Genomic DNA, 27,584 nt, shown 5'->3' on the forward strand with positions numbered 1-27,584 from the left:
AGCCCACTAGCTGCAAAATTAGACCATAATAATAATAATGTGGCATATTTAGTAGATAGGCTAAATATGAATATGTGTAATCCGTTGTTGTTTTGAAGAAATGCTGTTCTACTGATTTGCTAGTTCATAAAGTTTAGAAAAGTACTCTGACAGAATAGAACCCTTATCATATACTTACACTAGAAATATCTTACTTGTTGTTCAGTTGCCAAGTCGTATCCGATTCTTTGTGACCCCATGGACTGCAGCAAGCCAGGCTTCCCTGTCCCTCATCATCTCCTGGAGTTTGCCCAAGTTCATGTCCATTCAAATATCTTGCTACAGAAATGAAGAAAGGTATTATCAGAAATAGATATAGGGTCTATTGGTGGTTCAGTGGTGAGGAGTTCGCCTGCCAGTGCTCGAGAGAGGTTTGATCCCTGTTTTGGGAAGATCCCACATGCCACAGAGCAATTAGGCCCATTTGCCACAACTGTTGAGCCTGTGCTCTAGAGCCCAGGATCCCAAACTACTGAAGCCCCCCACCCCCCCTGCCCCTGAGCCCGTGCTCTGTAACAGAGCCACCACAGTGAGACCGTGCACCACAGCTGGAGAGTGGACCCTGTTTGCTGTAACTAGGGAAAAGTGCAGCAGTGAACATCTAGCACAACCAAAATAAAATTATTTTTAAAAAGTTAAAGAAATAGATTTAAAGTATTGTTTTTAATTATACACCAATGAAGAGAGAAAAAGGAGGGGGGGAAAGGAATGGGGAAAGAAGAAAACCTTTTGCTTCTACCATTGTAGCCCAGTTCCATCCCATAGTAGTAGACCCCATATGACTTCTGCCAAAATAGAGTCGTGTGATACAGTCTTTAGTAGGTTTTATGTGTTAACTCGGTGCCAGGCACTGTGCTAAATCCTTTACATGTATCAACAAAAACATTTGATTATTTGCTTTCAGAAATTCTCCTACCTAATAATGGTGGCTCACTCTAAAAATTTTGACATAAAGGCATGGCATCTAGGAAAGGATGTTCAAGCTTCGAGGGATGATTATCCTCCTTTTGTTTGCTTGCCCTCTATCTCAGGTTGAGTTTGGTTAGCAGCATTTGGAATTGAATCTTAAAGCCAGTGTTTATGATGGGATTTGAAGATTGTCCAGAGTTATTTTTCCAGCTGCATATCCTAAAATAAGTCACTTAACCTCGCTGGTGCTGATTTCTCTGATGTGAAAATTATGTTGTTTAAATAGTTAGAACCTCAGAAGCTCTCTCTAATATTGTTTGATCAGGATTCTGGGTAATCATCATGGGTTATGTGGAAAAGGGCTTATTGATATTTTTTATTTTGAATAGAAGTAGACATATAGGAAATTCTTTTAAGTATAAATACCAAACTTCAGAGGATTAAGAAAAGTCGACATTTTTAACCCAGGGGAAAAAAATCTCTCTGAGAACCTTGAAGTTGGAATTGGCACTAATTTGGCCAACCTGATCAGATTATTTTGATTGGGTTTAAAATTTTGTTTATGAATTTTAAAGAAATTTCAAGGATTTTAAAAAGAGTCTTTTTATTTTTTGTATGCACACACATATACATAGTCTTGGATAGTCTGGGAAAAAGTGACTCCTGGGGAAAAAAAGAAAAGGAATTTTAGTTCTGACTCAAGGATTTGAATAAAGGACCATTCACTAAGTAAATACTGTATGATTCTGAAGAATCTGGTAAACCTTCCTTCTAATGTATTAAACATAATTTCAAAAAATCTCCGTAGCCTTTACAAATATAATTTTAAGTACTTATTTAGTTAAACTGATAAGATTTACTGCTGTAAACCCTTTTACATTTATTAACATATTTAGATCTCTCAACAGAACTATGATACAGAATACCGTTGTTATTGTCGCTTTTGTTATCATGCATGTATACATGCATACTCAGTTGTGTCCAACTCCTTGAGACCCCACAGGCTGTAGCCTGCCAGGCTCCTCTGTCCATGGGATTTCCCAGGCAAGAATACTGGAGTGGGTTGCCATTTCCTCTCCAGGGGGTCTTCTGGACCCAGGGATTGAACCTGGGTCTCCTCCATTGCAGGCAGGTCTTTACTGTCTGAGCCACTAGGGAAGTCCAAATCCTTAATTTTCCTAAGTAAACACATTAATAAAAGAGTTTTGTTGCTAAGTCTGTGTTTTGTAGGCAGTTATTTTCTTATCAATAAATTAGTGAGTTGGGGGGAAATGGTAAATGCCAGTGTAGAGTTGCTAGCAGCAATTTAATTAGGTTCCGTTATAAGTGATTCAAACATGAGAGCTGTATTTTCTGTAAATTTAAATTTGTTGTTAATCTCTTGGGAAAATTACGCATTGTGGTTTTACAGGTTTTTCTGGTTGTATAGAAACTTTTGAAATGGCAACCCACTCCAGTGTTCTTGCCTGGAGAATCCCAGGGATGGGGGAGCCTGGTGGGCTGCCATCTATGGGGTCGCATAGAATCGGACACGACTGAAGCGACTTAGCAGCAGCAGCAGCAGAAACCTTTGAAACATTGTTCATTGTGTTGTATATTGATTTTATTAGACACTTAATTTGTGCACAGAGCAAATGAATGAAAACAGTTTTGTTTCACAATGCTGAGTGAGGGTAACACTCATATTCATTCACCTTTAGCAATAATAGTGTTTACTGTGTGCTAATAAGCACTGTACTGAAGACTTAACTTTCCCTACTGTTCAGGGCTATTGGGAGATAGGCCCCAGAAGAAGACTAATAGAAACTGGCTTTGATCTCTCACTTATAATTACTTTATCATTTCTATAATAAACTGTGTAGCATACTACTAGAATGTGCTGTGTATGTGACACCGATACAGTAAGCCCCCTACATACGAACCTTCAAGTAGCGAACTTTGAAAGATTCAAGTGTGCCAAGCTAGCACACTGTACTACTGTACTTTTCAAGTTGCTTTACTGTAAGAGTAAAAATGTTTCCTTAATTTTTTGTTTTTTATGTTTTATTTGTATGAAATGTATTATAAACCTGTTACAGTACAGTACTATATAGCCAGTTGTGTTAGCTTGTTACTTAGGCTAACTTTGTTGGATTTACAAATCGGACTTACAGCTGTGCTCTCAGAATGGAACTGGTTCATATGTAGGGGACTTACTGAAGTGGTGAGTTATCTTTTCATTTGTGCTGTGATTATCCTTTTTTGGTGAAGGAGTCAGCAGTGTTCTCCAGAATCTGGAGTGCACTGGAGCCAAGTTTCACGCAGTGTGTTTCAGACAACAGAGTTGTGCAAGATGTTGATATATGTTACATAGGAAAAGAAAGGTCTCTAGTCAGAAAGGGGACAATACTTATTTAAAATATGTTCAGCCATACTCTTCACTGTAACACTTTTCAGAACTTGTTAATGTGCTGTTGTGCATTATAAATCTCTCCGAGGAGAATAGAACATCTGATCTTCCTCACCTCTTTGATTAAAAGTCCCCTGCCCTCTTTTTTTTAAAAAAAACTCTTCAAAGAGAATGTCTTTGGGCAGAAAATAACTTTGGGAAAAGATATTCTAGACCAGTTTCTCAGCCTTAACCCTATAGACATTTGAGATCAGACATCCTGTGTCAGTAAAAGATGTTTATCAGTAAAGGATGTTTACCTCCTAAATAGTTGTGACAATCAAAAATGTTCTCTGGGGGCAAATAGAACAATTGGTCTAGATTCATACTGCAGTATTCCAGGAAGTTATACAATACATTAGCAATTTCTGTGTGCAACTTTGCTTTTAATGGGGAAGAAACAATAGTCTAGGAAGTGGAAGCACAGGTAGAGAAGGTTCATTACATTCTACTGTAATAAACATTCTTGATCCACTTAGTACCCTGGCTTGATTTAATTATTACATGGGGAATTTCCTGCAAAAGGTAATTTCAAACTTTGAAGACTATTATATGGTAGAGACAAAAAATTATTTTTTGCTGAAATACTAGCCTAGATATTTAAAGTTATCTGCTTATGATATTGCACATTTCTGAAAACCACTTTTCCCTTTTTATTTATATAGGGCTATTTTCTTCTCTTTGAGTCTATGTTAGATTCTGTCCTTTATGCAAAGAACAAATACTTGGCAAAAGGAGGATCGGGTGAGTATAAAATTCTAGATTTAGTAATCTAATTTTAGTCTGGCAGAACCAAATGAACCTTTGGATTTCAAATAAACTATGCATGACTGAGAAAGTTCCCAATAGAGATGAAAGATGTTTCCATTAGAGGAAGCTTTAAGACATTTGTTTAGTGTACTGTTGGTAGTAGAACATTGTATTAATATAAGATATGCAGGACTCCCAAGTTAATGCTATTCTCGTGAACACTTGAGTCTTTTGATTTGTTTGTTTGTTTTTATGACATTTAGTTGTTGTTTTTCCCCAAAAGAATGTTTCATACTAGGTTGGAAATCATTCACTTTGGTAGCAAATTTTCCATGACTTCACTAAATGTATAAACCTGTCTTCTCTGTGATTTAACAGGAACATTTAAATATTGGTTTCTGTTAAATTTATAAAGCACCGCATACCAGTCAGTATTTTTAAATAGATCCCAATAAATGTGGAAGGCTTCCTTTTCATGTCTGTAGTGAACTTTCACTCACATTATCTGCATACTTGGTGAGATTGTGTTTTATAGGCTTTCTGCTGTAAACAGCTGTATACAAATAGAGTGTCCTCAGGATTATGTTTTGCTCATCTTTGGCTCTCTACTGAGCTCTACAGCTCCTGGACTATAGATAGATCATAATACATGTTTATTGCATTGAATCATTAAAACTGAGTTGAATAGCATCTGTCTCCCTTCACTCACCTTTCCCTGGACCTTCCCTTTCTCAAAGCTTTAGAATTAGTAAGTCATTTCTGTGGTCAGAGTATAGTTGATAAAACTGCTATATAAAAGTAGATGAAAAGGAGGATACATTTTGAACTGATATCATAAAAGCACTTGAGCATATGTATGCCTCCTGCGCATTCGTGTTCTATGAAATTACTTTGGCAGTAAAAATCAGTAAGGCCAAAACAGAAAGTGCGCAGAAAATTCTCCAGGACAATTGAGGTCTTTTTATAATAGCATTTAAGTGGATTGCCTTTCTTTTGCAAAATGCTCTCATTTTATCGCTGTATTTTCTGCAACCATTTCAAGATATGTTTCTGATCTGTGACATGAATATGGCTAGAATGTTTTAGATATATTTTACCCTGTAATAATTGGCTATATCTTGTAATAATTGCAGTGTTTTTTTTATGACAACTATACTTAATGACTAGAAACTAATATTATCTACTTTTGTCTGCTGCTGCTAAGTCACTTCAGTCGTGTCCGACTCTCTGCGAACCCATAGACAGCAACCCACCAGGCTTCCCCATCCCTGGGATTCTCTAGGCAAGAACACTGGAGTGGGTTGCCATTTCCTTCTCCAATGCATGAAAGTGAAAAGTGAAAGTGAAGTCACTCAGTCGTGTCCGACTCTGTATGATCCCATGGACTGCTGCCTACCAGGCTCCTCCGTCCATGGGATTTTCCAGGCAAGAGTACTGGAGTGGGGTGCCGTTGCCTTCTCCACTACTTTTGTTTACTAGCAGCCAAATAATACAGTCTACCTTTATTTATTGTATTACATATAATCGTCACAACAGCCCTTTGAGATTTTAGAAACATAGATGTCCTGGATGGTACATTTAAATATCCAAGGCTTGAACTTGTTTTTCTAAACACAGATCTGCCAGACTCTAGTATTCATGTTCTATTGACTGTTCCTTGTTGTTTCTTTACTAAAGTGCATTTTATTGAATCTCATTCTTGCCTTGAAGTTGTTTCAGGGGAAGATTCAGAAAACTGTTTCCATACCTCCCTGAGTGGTATTCATTGATCTTACTGAGGGACTGACAGCAGTTTAATACATTTAAATTGAATTCTTGATGAAATTCATTAAGAACTTACAGCCATGTGAATAAAGAGGTTGTAGCTGAAACAGTGGCAGAGCTATTTTCCATCATCGGAGGGATAAAGTAGAGACACATAAATCTATCTCTTTCCATATTTTTATATAGCTGCTTTTAGCACTCAGATATTCTAGGGGTGTAGTAAAGAGAGGTCAGCATTCAACTGCATCAGTGGTGCTATTGAATGTTACTTGTCAACAGAATTAAAAAAGTAGGAAAAGACAGAAATGAGTAACATGAAGTGGTTTAGCCTATTTTGTGTATTTGAGCATGCTTTGATGAATATCATTGGTCATCTAGATGCTCATTCTTTTATTGCAAATAAGAGTTTTATGTTTTTCTTAATGAAAGATTTAGTAAGCTATTAGTAGTGTAAAGATTTAAGAAAGAATAACTGAATTATGAGAAATAGACTATTGAAGACTATATAAGCATGAAGGGACCACAATTTATTTTTACAGGAATCTTAGTTCAATTTGTGTCTCACTTTATATATAATGGCAAGGCCTTCATAAAACATAGTCAGCCAATAGCTTAAGTAGTCACTCTCCTAATCACCAAGTAATCCACAGTACTTTAGAGGTGTTCATTTTCTGCTGTTATCACTAATAAAACTTCGTGGGGATTCCCTGGCAGTCCGGTGGTTAGGCTGACGCGGTGCATTCACTGCCTTGTTCCCTTGTTCAGTCCTCGGTTGGGGAACTAAGATTCCACATGCCATGTGGTGAGGCCAAATAAAATAATTAAAAATAAAATAATTTTTTTTAAGTTTTGTAAAGTTACTGAAAGTGGGTTTACTACTTTCTGCTTATTATCAGTTTACCAATTGTATATCAGAAACGTAGTGTTTTTACATTCAACCAACCAAAAACTCAGGAGGAACACCAGGAAAATGTTAGATCATGACCAGTGCATATTTTTACAAGAAATTAAGCAAAGAATCGGACATGACTGAGCAACTGAACTGAACTGAATTTGAAAACCAATGTATATTTTAGGATTGAAGCATAGATATAAATGTTTTATACACTAAAAGTGTCAAAATACCTACACAGATTTATCTTTAATAGGAATTTATGTAATTCATTATTTCATTGTTCAAGGGTTGGCTGTTTTATGTCATTTAAAAATGACAACTCACATCATAGCATTATAAGTACATTTAGTACTACAAAGGTAATGTTAAAATGATACTGTTGATTAAAATTGAATGGTGAGGCTTGTGGTCATCAGTCCTGTCTGTGTCTTGATTGTGGTGGTGATTGTATAACTGGAGTATTTATCAAATCACATAGGATTATACACCGAAAAGGGCAAAGAGAGTGAGTTTTACTGCATATAAATTTTACCTCAGTAGAATTGACTTAAAAAAAAATGAAGCAGTATTACCTCCGTCAGGTCAAATGAATCATGATATAATATGATTTCTAGCTGTTTTGAAAAATAAAGCTATGTACTAACTTTATGCCCACTTCTGTAATTTTTGTTAGTATTATCAATATATCTCTCTATAACTAAAAAATAATTGGGGTGATTAAAAAGTGGAAAGGAAAGGGAAGAACCAAGTAAATACACTGTTTATCATTACTCGTGATAGGAGATTAGTAAATACTATTAAAAAGAGAAACAGGAGATATTCTGTAAGGTTGTAATTATAAAGTTAGCTATTAGCACAAAAAAGGCAGACTTTGTAAATAAAAGAATATTTAAGAAAAAAGGAAAAAGACTGTGCAGTTGAACTGCTTAAAAAACAATAAAACAAAAACTATAGATACAGAGTAACATGATAGGAACAAGAAAAGTTTTCATATCAATAATGTACATGGACTAAACTAATTTATAAAAGAAAAAAATTTTTACGTTGGAACACAAGAGAAACCCTGATTCTGTGGTACACTTAAAACAAAATTACATAGAAAAGTCAGGACAAAAAAAAGATACTCAAGCAAAGAGGAAAATACAGTTACATTATTGATACCTAACAAAAGGGAATATGGGCAAAATATATAATTATTCATAAAAATAGGGCTTAGCACTAAGGAGCAAAATCATGCCCATCTTCATAGCTACTGAAAAGGTTGATGTATATAAAATACGTAAACAATCTGAAAATTTGGTTAAGAATGGCATACTTAAGTTGTTTGTTTCTGAGAATCTCCCCCATGAAATATCTTCTCATTATAAGGGAAAATAGTAAATTTATCTGTAGAAGCCTGGCAGACTCCACTTTTAGTCGTAATCAGAGTTCGCATCCTCGAGAATTGGACTAATTAATACTGTTGGAGCATGAAGAAATAATTTGTTTCTTTGAAACATCCTCAGAACTGATAACGGTTTTGTAAAATTACAATGTTGCATAGAAATGTAGAGGCCCATTAAAGGAGACATCTTCTCTGGTATTGGAAAAGAATGTTATTTTCATTGCCTTTCATTACAAGGAAAATGAAAGTTTTCTTCCCCTCTCATACAGTCAGAACAAAACTCAACTTCCTTATGAGGTCCTCAGTATACCGCTTCTCTAATTTATAAATTGTCAGGATTATCAAGTTGAGAACTTTGTTTATGCAAAGCAGAGTTTTAAGACAGCCGTTTCCTAAGTCGTCATTTCCTGACCTTGACAGACCATCACAATGTCTGGGACCTTTTATTAGAATTCCGGATACTTTGGAACCAAAAACCACATCAGATACTTTTGACCCAAAACTTGGGGAATCATCCTGTTTTTCAAATTTATTTAAGGTGTACACAGTAGTGGACTTCCGTGGTGGTTCAGTGGTAAAGAATCCGCCTGCCTAGCAGGAGACTCAGGTTGGGTTCCAGGGTCGGAAAGATGCCCTGGAGAAGGAAGTGGCATCCCACTCCAGTATTCTTGCCTGGGTAATCCCATGGACAGAGGAGCCTGGAGGGCTACTGTGCATGGGATTGCAGAGTCTGACATGATTTAGCAAGTAAACAGCAACAATACACAGTAGTAGGTATTGCTGCCTCTGAAAAGTAGGCAGAGATTTAGGTGTGTATCATTAGTGGAGCCTCAGTCATGGACTCGTGCCTAACTTGCAAAGGAGGGAAAGCAACTTTTTCTCATTTTCACCTTCTGTAAAAGAAAGCAGATCTGTCTCATAACAGGAAATCTCATGCACAGTTCAGAAGAGGGCAGCAGAACAGAGTGGCAGATACATACATTGGAATCCTGGTCTATGCTAATAAGAAATTGCCTCTGTTATGAGTTCCAGGTTTACAAATGCCTTTCCCTTGCAAGCTGAACTCTAGAGTGTATTGACTCCTCCCCCATTTCTGCTTGGTTGCTCTCCTTTTTAGTGTCTCTCTTTGCTTTATCACCTTATTCCTTTACTCAGATGGAATGGGTAAGGCAGAACATTCCCATTTTCCTCACTTTGCCCTGAAGTTTTTATTATCTCTAATCTTCCTTAACACTTTTCTCTTTCCTCATTCTTTTCCAACAGGTGCTCATTAGGGCAGTTGAGTTCCTCTTTACTTTTTCTCTGTTTGAAAAGCACAAAATGTGGCATCATGAATAATGGAAAGCACAAAATTTTGCAGTCAGACCTCGAATTAAATCCCTGCTTCATCAGATGACTAGTTACCTAGTTAGCTGATTAACAGTAATTTTGGAAAGTTACTTTATTCCTCTGAACTTCAGGTTCCTTATCTTAAAAATGAAGATTATAATCTAGCTTTATAGAATCAGTCAAAAGTCTAAATGAGGTGCTTGACATAAAGTAGTTGCTCAATAAAAGTTAATTCCACTCCTGAGTTTTAGCTGATAAACATGAGATTCATGTTAAATTTATACATTATAAAAGTTTGCAATCAGTTTAGGCATTTTCACCTGTCTTTTGTCTAGTACTTTTACATAACTTATCTCAGTATAATCAGTCACTGAGTCTGTGTCATAGTGCTTAGAGGTTTCCTTCAGTATTTCCATAATTCACTGTGTACTTCCTCATCTTCAGATTCATTTTGCCCACATTTATTATTTTGGTTTTGTTCAGTGATATTGCAGTACTGTCATTTTCTACCTTTTTTAGTATAATTTTTTCAGTGTATATTACAGCCACAATTTAGCCTAGCTAAGCTTTAGAGTGGACCCAGTCAGTATTTATTATAAGTTAATGATGAGAAAAGTTGCAATTTCCAAATAAACAGTTGATTTTTAAGATAACCTTATTATATAAATTGAAATTAATGTTTTAAAACTCTGCGATTATTTGATGATGTAGTTACGTAGTAGTACATTTTCCTTGATGTATGATAGTCATTTTATCATTGACTATTATTTCACTGAAGTTTTCCTCTATGTGGTTCATATACTGTGAAAAGAACAGTCTATATTGACTTATTTATTATCTCCTTTTTGTTATAAACCTTTTCCTTCTCTGGTTACTTACATACAAACAATGATGCTAGTGTTTACTAGGAGTAGTTTCTTCATGCGTCTCAGTCTTATCCTTTAGTGTTCAAAAGTTTGTGAGGCATTTCTAGGGGATAAAGGAGTTCCCATCTTTATCTGTTCACCATGTGAGCTGTTCTAGTGACAAATGAATTCTGGGCAATGAATCGAGAAGGACACAGATGTCAAAGCCATGAATTTATAAATGGTCTGCTAAGAGAAGGCTTTTGTCCAGTCAGTGCTTTGTTAATTTCACCTACAAGAGGGAATAATTATTCAATTATGCTTCCATCTGACAAAAATCAGATGACAAATGTGTCAGAATGTGAAGGTAAAGGGTTAGTCAGGATTCTGGCAGGTGGCCCAAAATGTTAGCCAGCTGTGAGGAGGTGGATAAAGAATCAAATTGACCTATAGCACTGATAGTAGGTCTTTCATGAATATTCATATATCTTACTAACTGAAAGATAAAATATTTCTAAATTCTAACACATACAGAGGCCATGATTTTTTATATCTTTGTGAAATATATTCGATAATTAGCTTGAAAAATAAACTTCAAAAAATTAAATCATATTCCTCTTTAGTCTGTTTCTTCTTATTACCAACATATTTTTTAAATTGTTTAACAGTTAAAATATGTTATTGTTACTTCCTATAATCTGCTAATTGTGTGAGCAATTTTTTTAAATTGGAGAATAATTGCTTTACAGTATTGTGTTGGTTTTTGCCATACATCAACATGAATCGGCCCCAGATATACATATATCCCCTCCCTCCTCAACTCCCCTTCCATCTCCCTCTCCATCCCACATCTCTGGGTTGTCCCTGAGCACTGAGTTGAGCTCCTGTGTCACACAGCAAATTCCCACTTGCTATCTATTTTACATATGGTGATATATATGTTTCCATGCTGTTCTCTCGATTCATCCCACCCTCTCCTTCCCCAGCTGCGTCCACAAGTCTGTTCCCTATGTCTCTGTCTCCCTTGCTGCCCTGCAGATAGGTTCATCAGTACTGTCTTTCTAGATTCCATACGCATGTGTTAATATACAATGTCTTTCTGACTTACTTTACTCTGTATAATAGGCTAGGTTCAACCACCTCATTAGGATTGACTCTAATGTGTTCTTTTTTATAGTTAAGTAATATTCCATTACACACACACACACACACACACACACACACCACGATTTCTGTAAGATGCATCTGTCGATGGACATCTAGGTTGCTTCCATGTACTGGCTGTTGTAAAAAGTGCTGCCACAAACATTTGGGTACTTGCATCTTTTTCAGTTATGGTTTTCTCAGGGTATATGCCCAGTAGTGGGATTTTTGTGTCATACGGTAGTTCTATTCCTAGTTGTTTAAGGAATCTCCATACTGTTCTCCATAGTGACTGTATCAATTTATATTCCCACCAGTAGCAAGAGGGTTCCCTTCTCTCCACATCCACTCCAGAATTTATCGTTTGTAGAATCTTTAATGATGGTCATTCTGACTAGTGTGAGGTGATACCTCATTGTAGTTTTGATTTGCATTTCTCTAATATCAGAATTGCTTTTTAATTAGTTTAGTAACTGAGTTTTTCCTTATAAAAACTGGAAAAGTTATCCTTATTTCTTAATGCTGTTACTAATGAGTACATCATATTACTTGATTCAGTGCCTGATTTTGGACATTTCTAGAAAAGGCTAGATAGTATTTTAAGTCCACTAGATTTTTAATAATATTCTAAAATAGAAGAATTATACACTGCCTCATCTGTATTAGGAATATCCATAAGACTCTTGCTCCTTGGAAGAAAAGTTATGACCAACCTAGAGAGCATGTTAAAAAGCAGAGACATTACTTTGCCTGTAACAAAGGTCCGTCTAGTCAAAGCTGTGGTGTTTCCAGTAGTCATGTATGGGTGTGAGAGTTGGACTATGAAGAAAGCTGAGCACCGAAGAATTGATGCTTTTGAACTGTGGTGTTGGAGAAGACTCTTGAGAGTCCCTTGGACTGCAAGGAGATCCAACCAGTCCATTCTAAAGGAGATCAGTCCTGAATATTCATTGGAAGGACTGATGCTGAAGCTGAAACTCCAATACTTTGGCCACCTGATGCGAAGAACTGAGTCATTTGATAATACCCTGATGCTGGGAAAGATTGAAGGTGGGAGAAGAAGGGGATGACAGAGAATGAGACGGTTGGATGGCATCACTGACTCGATGGACATGATTTTGAGCAAGCTCCGGGAGTTGGTGATGATGGACAGGGAAGCCTGGTGTGCAGGACTGCAGTCCATGGGTTTGCAGAGAGTTGGAAATGACTGAGGGACTGAACTGAACTGATACCTAGTGTCCTGCTTATTTTTGTAGATAAAGTTTTATTAGAAAATAGCCATGCTCATGTATTTATAATTATCTGTGGGGCTTTTACATCATAGCACACCAGAGATTAATAGTTTCAGTAAAGACCATATAGCTTACAGAACCTAATACAGTCACTTTATATAAAATGTTTGCTGACCCCTGATCTATTATGTTCCTCTTTAAGGGTGAAACTACAGGACATAATGTTGGAAAGCTTCTGTGATGGTCATATTAAGTCTGACAAAGTGTACATAAAAAACTTCGTTTTGGTTTAGTTGCTAGGTTGTGTCCAGCTCTTGCAACCCCATGGACTATAGCCTACCGGTCTCTTCAGTCCATGGCATTCTCCAGGCAAGAATACTGGAGTGGGATGCCATTTCCTTCTCCAGGGGATCTTCCTGACCCAGATATCTAAAGTTGCTTCTATTTCTTCTTCAGTGTTCCTCATCATAAGGACCTGGTTCAGAAACTAAACATGCATACCTTTCCTATAGCAGATAACTCTTGCTGAATCACCGTTTGCAGTAGCATATCTTTTACTTTGAAGAATTTATATCAGTCAGAAATTTAAACACAAGTCAAGAGGCTTACCACATTAGTGGAGGAAGAGGAAAATAGAAGTAATCCAGGTTACCCAGCAGTCAACTCCAGCCCGGGGGAGCTGTCACACCTGACTCACTTGCTGCTTTAGACAAGACTTGGGAAACGTATCAGTATCATAGCACCAGGTTTTTTTTTCTGGGTATCTCAGATGTCAGGTTTGGAAGAAGCAGTTGCTTCGTTGTCAACAGATCTTATCATGGGCTTTATTTAGAAGATAATTTAGTACTGCTGTCACTGAATAATAAAATTCCTACAGCTGTGGAGAGAAAGTTTGGAGGAAGGAGGGTTATTTCTCTGATGTTTAAGTCTGAAGGCTAAGTTAATAATAGTGAAATTATTTCTTTTGTTTCTGTGGCACACATGTACTTGCTTTCGGTGTGTTGATACAGTAATGTGTACTTCATATTTTAATTCGCAAATTCCCTAAATGTTGACATTTGAAGGACAAAGTTAATTTTATTGTTAGTCCAAAAAGCATCAGTATTGTTTTAAAATTTTTGTGCTGTAGACTTTTACTTGTTACTAGAAGAGGGTTTCTCTCAGCTTCCCTGGTGGCTCAGTAGTAAAGAATCCCCCTGGCAATGCAAAGGACACAGGTTCATTCCCTTATCCGAGAAGATCGTACATGCCATGGAGCTACTAAGTCCATGCACCACAACTGCTGAGCTAGAGCTCATGCTGCGCAACAAAAGAGGCCCCCACCGTGAGAAGCCCACTCACCACAACTAGAGAGTAGCCTCTGTTCTCTGAAACTACACACAGCAATGAAGACCAGAACAGCCGAAACTAAAAAAAAAAGAAGTCTCTCTGAACACACTATTCCCCTACCTCTCTTAACACTTACTCTCTTGGTATTGAATCCAGATCACCTCTTTTGTGATCCAGGCCTATGTGTCAGCTGGTATTTGGATATTTTTACCTATTTGTCTAAGCATTAAACTCCCATATTCCTCTTGAATCTGCCCTTATTTTATTTGCTGTTTCCCTGGTTAGTACCATAGTTTGCCGAGTCACTAAGTATAAATCGTGTCATCCTTGCCTCTTTCCTGTTTTCTCGCTTTCTTAGCCAGCCTGTCTTACAGTCTGTAAGTTCTGCCTCCTAAACTTACCTTGACTGTATCTCCTCATTTCCATTCCCACAGCCGTCACTCTGCTTCAGATCAGCTGAATTATTACAAGTGCCTCTTTAAGTCTTGCTTCCTACCATTTATTCTCCACATTGCACTCCAGGTGGCTTTTCTGAAACCAAAATTTGACCAGGTGCTTCCTCATAGAAAATTTTTTACTGGCTTATCCTTATTCTCAGAATAAAGTCCAGTTTATTAATGTGGTTTACTCAGCCCTGGCTTTATTTTTTTTGGTTTTACTTAGCTTTGTAGCTTAGTATTCCTTACTTATTCCTCTCAAGTTGGAGTGTACTATGTCCCTAGATGCCCACTGCCCACCCTACCTAGAACATATCTTCCCCCTCCCCCCCAAACATTCCAAACTTACTTGTTCTTCAGCTCTCATTGTAATAATTTGTTTCCCTGCCATAAACAAACCTGAGTTAGCTGGGGTTTTTTGTTTTTTGTTTTTCTTTTCTATAGGTCTCTTAGTACCTTATGCTTCCCCTTTCTTAGTATTTATTACATCACAAATAATTGTCAGTTTATTTGTCAAAATTATATAAATGTAAGTTTGAGTAGGGTCATGTATCCACAGTCTGTAAATTAGAGTAACTTACTGGCACATATTTAGTGCTCATAAATATTTACCTTTTATAATAAATAAGAGAGGGTAATATGAACTGGTCTGCACAACTATAAAATTCTGTCCCATAATTTTCTTTACATGTCACATAACATCTTTAGAAATGACTTGTCTTTACACGTTTCAAAAGAACATATAAGGTAAAAATCTAGTACCTCTTTACAGTTAGCATGTTTAATATTAATAATTTCAAGATTGTGTCATCCTTTTAAAATAATTTGAATAGGAGCTCATCATTGAAATCCTTATTTTAATCTTACTACCCTCCATTGCTAGTAATCAATTGCTAGTAATCTCTACTTTGGATTTGGTATTTCTGGTTAGCCTAATGATTATATTTTGTTATAAAGGCAGATAACACTAAATTGCTGGGTGTTTTATTTGTTACAGTCTACCCTGATATTTGCACTATCAGCCTTGTGGCAGTAAGTGATATGAATAAGCATGCTGATAGAATTGCTTTTTGGGATGACGTCTATGGCTTCAACATGTCCTGCATGAAGAAGGCAGTCATTCCGGAGGCTGTGGTGGATATTTTAGATCCAAAGACACTTATTTCAGACGCCTGTAGTATTAAGGTGGGTACTTACCTAATTTTCTTTAACGATGTGGCTTTTTATTATTTTTCATTTATGAGGTTAGTATTTCAAATTAATGAATTGATTTTAAGTATGGGTCTTCAAAACTAATCATTCTTCATTTTAATTAAAGCAACTTGATGCCATAATATTTACCAGTTGACTGTGCCATCCGTTTGGAATCACTTCTCTTTATGTAGTAAAGTTTCTTACACTGAAGGCTTGAATCATTGACTTAGTAAAGGCAGAAAGTCCTGTTGTAGTGTCATTTCTGCTTTACCACCACCTCCTGCCCTTAGTTCTAAGCTTCTTATTTACAGCCAGGTTATTCATTCATGTATGTTTCACACAGTTTAACTTCTCATTCAGATTTCCTCCGTTCAGATTAAGTAATTATAGTGACAATGTCCATGAGACTAAAACCCTGCTGTTTTAAATTTTATATTTTTCACCATGTTAATCTCTAGTTTTATTGACAATTTGCTATGTCGAATTTGCATAGGTTGAGTAATTTTGCCGTTAGTGATAGTACTGTTGGTTTTGGTGAAAGACTCCTTAATTTATCTATTTCAATTGTATAATTAAATAAATATAGCTTGTTTAGTATTAAATTCAGAACACTGTCTCTTTTTAGTCACACTGTTACTTTCATAGTATCAATAATTATTCTTGGCACAAAATATTCAGTAGATACTCAGTAAAAGTTCATTAATTTTCTTAAGTGGATAAAGTCTTAATATGTAAAGTTTCTCAACAAGAAAACAAGCTGATTAAAATTGCGTTCATTTAAGAAAAAAAAATATAGCATGGTTAATGACTATAGGACTGTTCAGTGCCCTGGTACACTGAGTGTAAAGGATCTATTTGGATTCTTCCACTCAGGGAAGGGTGTATGGTTATAGCCAATTCAGTCTTAAGATGGAACAGAAAGAGAAGGGTCCCATGTCGTGGTGCTAATTTCTCTTTCTAGTTATTTCTTGGCTTAATTCCCCAAAATGCTATGGGTAAATAAGATAGTTGAAATAGAAAATTTAGGACTGATAAACCAAGGTGTTTAAAAAGTATACATATCCTTTTTCTTTTTGTTTGTTTAGGTAAATGTTGCCTGTTCTGTATTCCCCAATCCTGTTATAAATAAAAGGCAACCACAATGTAGCTTCTTTAAAATTTCCTCACTGTTTAAAATAGAGTAATGCCTCAAGTAGTCCTGTGAATTGTGTTCACTGTGTTACAACCTATTCATGGTCAGCCAAATGCCAATGACAGCCTTCACAGCGCAGCATCCTTTGGTCACACTGCTGTACCCAAGTCCATCTACTCTCCATAGTGAAATGGAGAAAGCTTTGAACTAGGACAGAACAGGAAAATAAGGATATTTGGCCATTTTTTTCCCTGAAGTGAATCTTCATAGTTGATTTTGTTCATTGTTTGGAATTGTTATGGTTGTTCTTAATGTCTAACAAACTTCAAATGCACTTGCAAAAATGAATTCTAAAACATCTTGTTCTTCTAAATAGCATATGTTTTCAAGTTGGCATTTCCTACAAAAAAGATTGACTTACCACATAATTTATTGTCAATGTGTACCACTGGTGGTTTACAAAATGATTTTGGTTGGAACAAGGAAAACACTTTTTATTTGAGAGTATCTTAATCTATCTTAGAAAAAATTTTAGCACAACAGAGCCATGATTTGATATATATTATTCATATAACAAGTCTAAGTAAAAAATACTAATTTGATTAAAAGAAGATATAATTATATATTAGTGCTAGTAGCCCTTAAGTTTAGAAATAATCCCCAAAGTGGAGTGTGGGTGATTAAAGTTTGCAAAGCATTGGCTTACAGTAATTTTTTTGCATAAAAAGAAATATTTATGTGTTTCTGATTTTGTTTTTACTATTTTTACTAAATCCTTCCCTCTACTCTTTTTTTTTCATGGGTAGCATATAGATTGTCATACGACATCTGTCTCAGATTTGGAATTTTCTTCAGATTTTACCCTAAAAATCACAGAGACATCATTGTGCACGGTAAGCTATTTCATTCTACTTTCACAAATCTCTCTAGTAGTGTGGTTGATTGGCAGGCTAATGAATTAATTACCAGACTTGTGATAAATGAAAAAGACTATTGCCTTTGACAGTCTATCGAATCTGTCTGTTGAATAGATCTGTTTTAATAAGTCAGTAGACTTCAGAAAGTTGAGAAGAGAGAGTATTAGGAAACCATGTTTACATAGTGATATTTCTTTATAAACTCTTCACTGTTACTTATATAATTAATGGAGAACACTCAACTTTATCTTCATAGATAAAAGGGAAATGCCCTGCTCCTCTCACTGACTCTTAACACTCAATTTAGATGGAAATAAGATGATCATTTGGTGTAATATTTTATATTCCTGTGAGAAAAATAATGAAGAAACTGATGGTGTACCTGTCTTGAAAGATTCAGCCTGCTCTAATAGAAATAAGTAGATGTTTTAGAAAAGTTAGACAAATCTAGATTCACATTTGGTTCTGCCACTCCATAGTTTGTTACTTTGTTCAGCTTACCTAGGTAATAAGTACTGCAGACTAATTAACTGCTTTAAGAAAAATGGTTATTCTTTCTATGTTGAAGACTAATTGTATAGATTAGTGAGATATAACATGTGAAAACACCTACAATGTAGCCAGAAATGTTATTACTAAAATACATTAATTTTTCTTAAATAATTTCTAAATGTGTATTAACACTAAGTTTACAGTATATACCTTTACCAGGAGACTTAGAATGTTAACAAAATGTGGACCTTTCCTTACCAACGTATAAATTTACATAGGTATTATAGGTATATTTTTATCATCTTAAAATTTAATTACATGGTTTAAAAAATACTAACTATATCTTCAAAATGAAAAATTTTATTGAAAACCGTATCGTCAGAAACTGTGAAACAGATTATAGTCATGTAAACTTTGACTCTTCAACCTGATTCTTTTAAATACTTTGCTCAGATCAGCGTACAAAGATTATATGATTTCTTCAAGAGTTTTTTCAGTTCATTTTGAGCCAATAATTATTTTATATCCAAAAATGTTTTAGCTATTCTTTGATGTTATGAGAAAGTCTTTTTTTCATCAAAGTTGGTTTTATAGTTTAAAAAAAAATCTAAATCCCAGACTTATGATTGTTAAGCACCCATTATATTAATGTATTTAATTGGTGAAAAGCAAAATTTCATTTTTCCCATTTGTTTATCCCAGACTTTCTAATTCTGCTTTTTATTAATAGAAACTGAAGTTATTTGGTCAGTTGAAATTACAGACTACAGCCTTTAACTCCTAGACTTACTCTGTGTTTTGATATTCATAATCCTTGAGTGTTAAAAATGACCTCGTTTTTAAAAAAAATATTTTATTGAAGTGTGGTTGATTTACAAATGTGTTAATTTCTGCTGTACAGCAGAGTGATTCAATTATACATATATATACATTCTTTTTCATATTCTTTTTCATTATGGTTTATTATACAATATTGAATATAGTTCCCTGTGGTATACAGTAGGACCTTGTTTATCCCTTCTGTATATAATACTTTGCATCTGCTAATCCCAACCACCCACTCCATCCCTCCCCACTACACCAAACCACAGTCTGTTCTCTGTATCCATGGGTCTGTTTCTGTTTTGTAGATAATTTCATTTGTGTCATATTTTAGATTCCACATACAATTGCTGTCATATTATGTTTGTCCTCTGACTTCAGTTAGTATGATCATCTCTGGGTCCATCCTTGTTGCTGCAAATGGCATTATCTCATTCTTTTTCTATGGCTAAGGAGTATTCCGTTGTGTATATCTGTACCTCATCTTTTTTATCCATTCATCTGTTAACATTTAGGTTGCTTTCGTGTTTTGGTTATTATGAATAGTGCTATTATGAACATAGGGGTACGTGTATCTTTTTGAGTTATAGTTTTTTCTAGATATGTGCCTAGGAGTGGGATTGCTGAATCGCATGTTTTTTTAGCAACCTCCATATGGCTTTCCATAGTAGCTATACCGATGTACATTCCCACCAACAATGTAGGAGGATTCCCTTTTCTCCACACCCTCTCCAGCATTTGTTATTTGTTGATTTTTAATGGTGACCATTCTGACTGGTGTGAGGTGGTACGTTGTTGTAGTTTTGATTTGAAAAGTGAAAGTTAGTCATTCAGTCATGTCCAACTCTTTGTGACCCCATGGACTGAGCCCACCAGCCTCCTCTGTCCATGGAATTCTCCAGGCGAGAATTCTGGAGTGTGTACTCGTTCCCTTCTCCAGGGGATCTTCCCAACGCAGGGATCAAACCCAGGGCACCTGCATTGCAGGTAGACTCTTTACCGACTGAGATTTGATTTACATTCCTTTAATAATTAGTGATATTGAGCATCTTTTCATGTGCCTGTCGGCCATCTGTATCTGTTCTTTGGAGAAATTTAGGTCCTTATTTAGGTCGTTTATTTAGGTCTTCTGCCCCTTTTTTGGTTGAGTTGTTTTTTGTTCCTGAGTTGCATGAGCTGTTGTATAGTTTGGATATTAGTCCCTTGGTGGTGGTGGTGGTGGTGGTGGTGGTGGTGGTCATCTTTCCTCCCAGTCTGTAGGTTGTGTTTTCTTTTGCTTATGGTTTCCTTTGCTGTGCAAAAGCTTATGTTTGATTAGGTCCCATTTGTTTATTTTTCCTTTTACTTCTATTGCCTTGGGAGACTGCCCTAAGAAAACAGTGGTACAATTTATGTGAGAGAATATCTTGCCTATATTCCCTTCTGGTTTTATGGGGTCATGCCTTATGTTTAAATCTTTAAGCCGTTTTCAGTTTATTTTTGAGTATGGTGTGAGGATATGTTCTAATTTCATTGATTTACATTTGACTGTCCAACTTTGCCTACACTGCTTGCTGAAGAGAGACTGTCTAAAAGAGACCTTGATTAATGGCCATTGATCTATAAAGTAACTCTTAGAAGTTACTTGTTGTATTACCACTACTATTAAATAATATTATTTCAAATCTACTTGCAGTGATCTCCACACAAATCAAAGTAGAGCAAATATGAAACTGGTGAAGACCTCAAGACTGTGTTTGTTTTTAGTTGTGCATATTTTTGAACTTTATTTATATGAGTTTATTGAGTTTTATTGAAATGTTTTTTATTTTCTGGGTATGGGTTGAGGTTCTTAGTTTCAGACAACGGAATCCAGATAAGCTTGTTTAAGCAGAAAGAATTTGCTAAAGAAAATAAGAGGATTTCCAGACACAGTGGCAGAGCTAAAGGATAGGCTACATTTTGAACTTCCAGAAACAACTTATAGAACCACACCACCTTAGAACTGGCCTGCTACAAAAGCTGTCTTCCCCACTGCAGGCCCAATAAGCCCCAGTACCCCTGGCCCACTGAGGTACCACCACTGACAGCCCCAGATGCATAACCACTTCACTACCATTCTGTTCCTGTCCTCTACCCACCACCCAACTCATGCTGTCCAGTTCCTCCTTACAAATCTTTATTCAACACCTCTACATAGCTGAATGCAGATTATGTTGTACCCTAGTTACAGAAAGTCTTGGAGAATACTTTTAGCCACAGAAGTGTTAGGCTGGAGAAAGTATCATAACACATAAGCTGGGTTCCCTTGCTATCTGAAAGTAGAGTGTTCTGTGAAACTTTTTGTAAACTGAAGTGGTGTAAAGCGAAGAAAGCTAACTTAGAACCACATCTTGCTAAAGATGCATAAGCTAAATTGGTATAAAGTGTAGATGCAATTCATAGCTCTGGTGGCTTGATGCTGAGATGCCTAGTGTGAATCCTGGGAAAGAAGTGTGGCACTCTCTCCAGAACAAACACTGAATGCTACTTTTGCTTTTCACCGTTTTTTGTAAAAGCAAAAATCCTCTTCAAATTTATTTCTGTTAGGGAAAACACAGTAACGTAGGTCTTTTTTAAAAGGGACATGGTGTAAAGTGAACTTTTGAAAAGCAGGAGATACCTATATAGAATTATTTCTATTGTTATTTGGGATAGAGTACAAGAAAGAAGCTTTATGTTAAAAGAAATTGTATTTATCCTTTGATGATCTTAGTTTTATTTTGTATATTTAAAAGAGTAAAATAGAATGAAAAAAGGGAAAAAACTGGTAGTCTGTTTAATCCAAAGATTGTAATCAAAATGTTTATGTTGAAAAATAATGTGTCAAATAGGTGTTACTGCATTTGTCCTTGTACATTTGGAGTTCCATATCTGTGAAGAACCATTTAGAATTACATTTTTATTCCCAACTTGCCTGAATGATTGTAATGTAAAAGTCTGGATTGAGACTGGCCCAGAGTTTGAGAGAAAGGTGGCAGGAGATTGGAAGGGACCCGTATGTGTGTGATCACACTGCTAAATAACATAGTTCTGTAACTCACCTTGAGAGGAATGTATAGTCTTAAATCATATTTATTGGTTGCGTGCCAAGTTTTGAAGATAAAAATTTTAGTACTCAACGTTTATGCTAACTCCTCTGATACTATGTGGTCAAATAGTCAATATAAATTATCTTTGATGGTGATAATATCCAGCAGGCATTGAACATTTGTATGTCAGGCAATGTGCTAATCACTTTAAAAGCATTATTTCATTTAGTTTGCATAATGACTAGTTTACATGGATACTAATATTCCCATTTATTGGGTGAAGAAAAAGATAAATCACTGTAATATTTTGAGCAATACACTTACTCTTTCCTAACCCAAAGAAACTTTCATAGGGGGATCATACAAACTATTAAAGGAACATTGAGAAACGTTATGAGTTCTTCCAGGTGTGAAAGACAGGAGGTTGCATGTTCTCTATTTGAAACAGGTTTGAAAAATCTTATTCCCAGCTAGTAGTCTAGCAGTTGTTGAGAGGGAGAGGGAAGAGAATGTGTATGATCACAGTGTGCTCTTTATCCGGGGTGGGACTGACAGACTCATAGGCTACAATAAGCCCCATAGTCCATCCTCTTTGCAGCAAAGAAAAAGTATATCTTAGAAAAATCTTTTCTTTACGCTGTCAGAGTAAGCTTATAGTTGTTTGATTAATCATGTACATTTCGTAAAACCCGCCTTTGCTTCCAAGTATGTTACTCTAACATGAACCTGACTTGAGTGAGATTTTATGGCCTAATGCTTGTATTGCATTTTCATTGTTTGTGAATCTCAACCATCCACCCATATCTACTCCAGGTATCTTTGGCTCTTTTGCTGTTGTCGTTGTTTAGTCACTCAGTCGTATCCGACTTTTGCCACCCCATGGACTGCAGCACACCAGGCTTCCCTGTCCTTCACCATCTCCCAGAGCTTGTTCAAACTCATGTCCATTGCATCAGTGATGCCATCCAGCCTTCTCGTCCTCTTGCATCCCCTTCCCCTCCTGCCTTCAATCTTTCCCAGCATCAGGGTCTTTTCCAATGAGTCGGCTCTTCACATCGGGTGGCCAAAGTATCGGGGCTTCAGCTTCAGCATCAGTCCTTCCAATGAATATTCAGGACTGATTTCTTTTAGGATGGACTGCTTGGATCTCCTTGCAATCCAAGGGACTCTCAAAAGCCTTCTCCAACAGCACAGTTTGAAAGCATCACTTCTTTGGTGCTTATCCTTCTTTATGGTCCAAGTCTCATATCCATATGAGACTAGTGCATAAACCTTAACTTTGACTATATGGACCCTTGTCATTAAAGTGATATCTCTGCTTTTTAATATGCTGTCTTAATACGCTGTCTAGGTTTGTCATAGCTCTTCTTCCAGGGAGTAAGAGTCTTTAAATGTCATGGCTGCAGTTACAGTCTGCAGTAATTTTAGAGCCCAAGAAAATAAAGTCTGTCACTGTTCCCATTGTTTCCCCATCTACTTGCTATGAGATGGGACGAGATGCCATAATCTTAGTTTTTTGAATGTTGTTTTAAGCCAGCTATTTCATTCTCCTTTTCACCTTCATTAAGAGGCTCCTTTGTTCCTCTTTGCTTTCTGCCATAAGGGTGGTATCATCTGCATATCTGAGGTTATTGATATTTCTCTGGCAATCTTGATTCCAGCTTATGCTTCATCCAGCCTGGCATTTAGCATTTGCTCTGTGACAGAGTGCCAACTCCTTAACCTCTTCACTTAACAACTGTCTGGAGCTACTCTGCAAGCCTAGTCTTCAAGGCTACTTTTTAGATTATTTGCCTGGTTACTTGGTAATAATCCATTAATAAAGGTATTAAGAGAGGATGAGTGCCTAATTGGAATTTAGTTATTCTGTTACATAATCAGAAGAATTAATTAAAAATATGGGAAATAAAAAGCAATGTCTGGTAAAGAGATGGAAAAAGTTACTCTGGGGAGGAAGAGGTATGGCTTTCTTAGTGAAGAAAAAGGTACCCGATTTTGTGGAGAAAGTTGCTCTGGGAGGAAAAGGTGTGCTTTTCTTAGAGTTAAGAGAAAGGTACCCAGTTTTGTATTGCTAAGTACAAACCTTCAAATACATTAAATGCTTGCTTTCTTGTGCTTGAAACCTGAATGCGTAGCTAAAAAATAAGATAGAGAATTTCTCTTAGTAGTTAAGCCCATAAAGCTCAACATTCAGAAAACGAAGATCATGGCATCTGGCCCCATCACTATATGGGAAATAGATGGGAAAACAGTGTCAGACTTTATTTTGGGGGGCTCCAAAATCACTGCAGATGGTGACTGCAGCCATGAAATTAAAAGACGCTTACTCCTTGGAAGAAAAGTTATGACCAACCTAGATAGCATATTCAAAAGCAGAGATATTACTTTGCCAACAAAAGTCTGTCTAGTCAAGGCTATGGTTTTTCCAGTGGTCATATATGGCTGTGAGAGTTGGACTGTGAAGAGAGCTGAGCACCAAAGAATTGATGCTTTTGAACTGTAGTGTTGGAGAAGGCTCTTGAGAGTCCCTTGGACTGCAAGGAGATCCAACCAGTCCATTCTGAAGGAGATCATCCCTGGGATTTCTTTGGAAGGAAATCCAAAGTTTCAGCTAAAGCTGAAACTCCAGTACTTTGGCCACCTCATGTGAAGAGTTGACTCATTGGAAAAGACTTTGATGCTGGGAGGGATTGGGAGCAAGGAGGAGAAGGGGATGACAGAGGATGAGATGGCTGGATGGCATCACTGACTCGATGGACAGGGAGGCCTGGTGTGCTGTGATTTATAGGGTCGCAAAGAGTTGGACACGACTGAGAGACTGAACTGAAGTGAATGCAGCTTTAGTTAGCAACTGACTTCCTACCTATCATATCAGCCTGTCTAACCTTGCAGTAAATGAACAATAAAGTCCATTATTTTCATGGAAGTTTCATAGGTGTTCAGAAGCAAAGGATTTAAAGCTATATAATTTAGAACCAGTGTGTTTTATCTTGTGAGTTAAGGTTTATTTTTTAATGCCATTTATATAATTGTGTAATGTTCTCTTACTCTGTATTCTAGCAGCATTTATATTGATAATATAATATAAGCTGAATAAGGTCTGAATAAGCTCCATAAAGATACAGAAAAGCATCCTTTTTCCTAATCCTGGGTATACATTAAATGACTTCTCATAGTTCTTTCATATAAAAATGAGTTGTTTATACCTTAAAAATGAAAATACTTAAGCTAGTTATATCAGATTACATGCTCACATACATAATGTCTTTGACATGTAAAGATTTTTTATTTAATGCATCATCTCTTAAAGCGATCATTTTTACATCTTAATTTTAGCATTATGCTTTCTTTTATTCTACCTCTATATTGGCATGGACTAGAATAATGTTCAGTTTGTATAAACTTTCCTTAATATGATTTTAAACCTCATTTAAAGAAGAATATTTTTCCAGCCATTTTTTTACTGCACTTGTTAAACATAAAACAGTGGATTAAATTTAAAAAATCAGACTTTTTAAATATTTGGATTTAGTAACCTTTATTTTGGATTTAATGATCTCTTACAATAAAGTCTTTATTTTGAATTTTATCAAAGTGCAAGAGTTCAGTGGCATTTGAGAGCTATTTGGTTTTTAATGTAACTTTTTAAAATCTTTATAATAATGTAAAATTTTATATCAACAGATATTTCAGTTTGTTAAACAAATATGAAATGCTGACCATGTGCCAGATACTTGTTTGAAATGTTTGGTCACAGATAACAACAACCAAAAAATCGCTCCTGTATCCTGAAAAGACACTTAAGGGAGAGGAGGCAGGTACTGACTGACTAGCTTTTAGTATGAAAAGTGAAGATAGTAATATAGAGGGATGAATAGGGTGGTCTGAGTTTGGGGGCTCAGAAGTGAGGTATTTTTCTGATGGAAAAGTTACAGTTGGTGATCAGATTTTATAGCCAAGATTTCATGACAAAGAAAGATAAAGATCATTGCCCCCTCCAAAAAAAAAAAAGATTTGTATTTTAAACAAGTAAGTCTATTCTGTTTCCAAGAATGAAAAGACTGATAGAAAGCTGAGGTACGGTAGCCATGTAATAACTTGACTTTGGGATAATTTTTGTTCACCTAATTTTTAATTCGCTAGTCTTTTCTTTATCTGTATTCTTTCTATTGCTAAGGTCACCAATAAATATTTTCATTTTAAATATCATGTTTTTTAGTTCTAGCATTCTTATTTTGATTTTTTTGAGTTATATTTTGTCTTTCTAACCACTTTGGTTAATCTTTTTATCTTAATTGCTTAACATATATATAATAATTCTTTTAAGACCTGTTTACTGATTCTATGAGCTGCCTGTGATTGTACTTTTATTGCTTTTTCTTTTGACTGTGGGTCAGATTTTCCTGTTTCTTCTCATTTTTCATACCTTTGTATTTTATGCTAGTCATTGTGTTGGGTTGGCAAAAAACTTTGCTCTGGTTTTTTTCATAAGATCACATAGAAAAATCTGAACCAACTTTTTGACCAACACAAGTTAAAAGATAGTACAGACTTATCTAATATTTTCACCTAGAAGGACCTTTACTTACCTCTGTCTGGTAGCTACTCTGAGGACCTGATCCCTTTTATCGTATCTGAAGTTGAGCTTGATTGGGTCTAGATTCCACTGCAGTTAATTTACTTGGTCTTGAGCATAAAATTAGACTTCTGCCTTTTTCCAACTTCATAGAAAGACCATCAAAATGAAGCTGACTTCAGGGAGGAGAACAAAATCAGGATATTTGTAAGGTTTAGGAGATCTGATTTTTGAAGGATCTCTCATTTCAGAGCAAGGGATTAGAGGGGAGAGGAAAGGTTCTGCTCTGGGTTTGGCATGGTTCGTGATGCCAGTCAAAAATTGTCAATTGCCTTCTGCCTCCACAAGGTCACTAGCTACTGCAGTCGCTGACCTTTAACACTCTATAAAAGAGTTCAGAGTGGAATGATGCCCTCCATGCTCTGGGAAAAACAGGGGCGTGCAGATAGATATTTTGGTAAGATTTTATGAGACCAGTTTCTTGCATCCCTCTTATCTAGAGAAGCACTAAAATCATTGAAGGAGATATCTGTTCCTCATGGCTAGCAACAGCTTTCTCGTGACTAGCAGCAACCCTCTGCCCAAATGTGTCCTTGACTGCACATGTCCCCCTTCACCAAAATGACAGGTGTACTAACCCTCCCCACCCCATCTCTTCAAAGCAATTCCTTAGAGCTGTCTTAAGATGCTGTCTCCTGGGCTTTAGTCCTCATTTTGCCCCAAATAAGATAACTCACAACTCTCACAGGAGAAGGCAGTGGCACCCCACTCTGATATTCTTGTCTGGAAAATCCCATGGATGGAGGAGCCTGGTAGGCTGTAGTCCATGGGGTCACTAAGAGTCGGACACAACTGAGCGACTTCACTTTCACTTTTCACTTTCATGCATTGGAGAAGGAAATGGCAACCCACTCCAG

At 36.3% G+C, this 27,584-nt stretch overlaps 1 protein-coding gene across 2 annotated transcripts in view; it reads left to right on the forward strand.

Annotated features, from left to right (window-relative positions):
• Window positions 1–27,584, forward strand: part of PRMT3 (protein arginine methyltransferase 3) — a 122,941-nt gene that overhangs the window by 58,133 nt on the left and 37,224 nt on the right. For both annotated transcript variants that reach the window (XM_027531399.1, XM_027531400.1), the window contains 3 exons: window positions 4,042–4,120; window positions 15,482–15,669; window positions 17,617–17,703. In XM_027531399.1, coding sequence (XP_027387200.1) covers window positions 4,042–4,120; window positions 15,482–15,669; window positions 17,617–17,703 — 354 coding nt within the window. The remainder of the gene's footprint in view (window positions 1–4,041; window positions 4,121–15,481; window positions 15,670–17,616; window positions 17,704–27,584) is intronic.

The sequence above is a fragment of the Bos indicus x Bos taurus genome, chromosome 29 (assembly GCF_003369695.1).
Source record: "Bos indicus x Bos taurus breed Angus x Brahman F1 hybrid chromosome 29, Bos_hybrid_MaternalHap_v2.0, whole genome shotgun sequence".
Classification (NCBI taxonomy): Eukaryota; Metazoa; Chordata; class Mammalia; order Artiodactyla; family Bovidae; genus Bos; species Bos indicus x Bos taurus.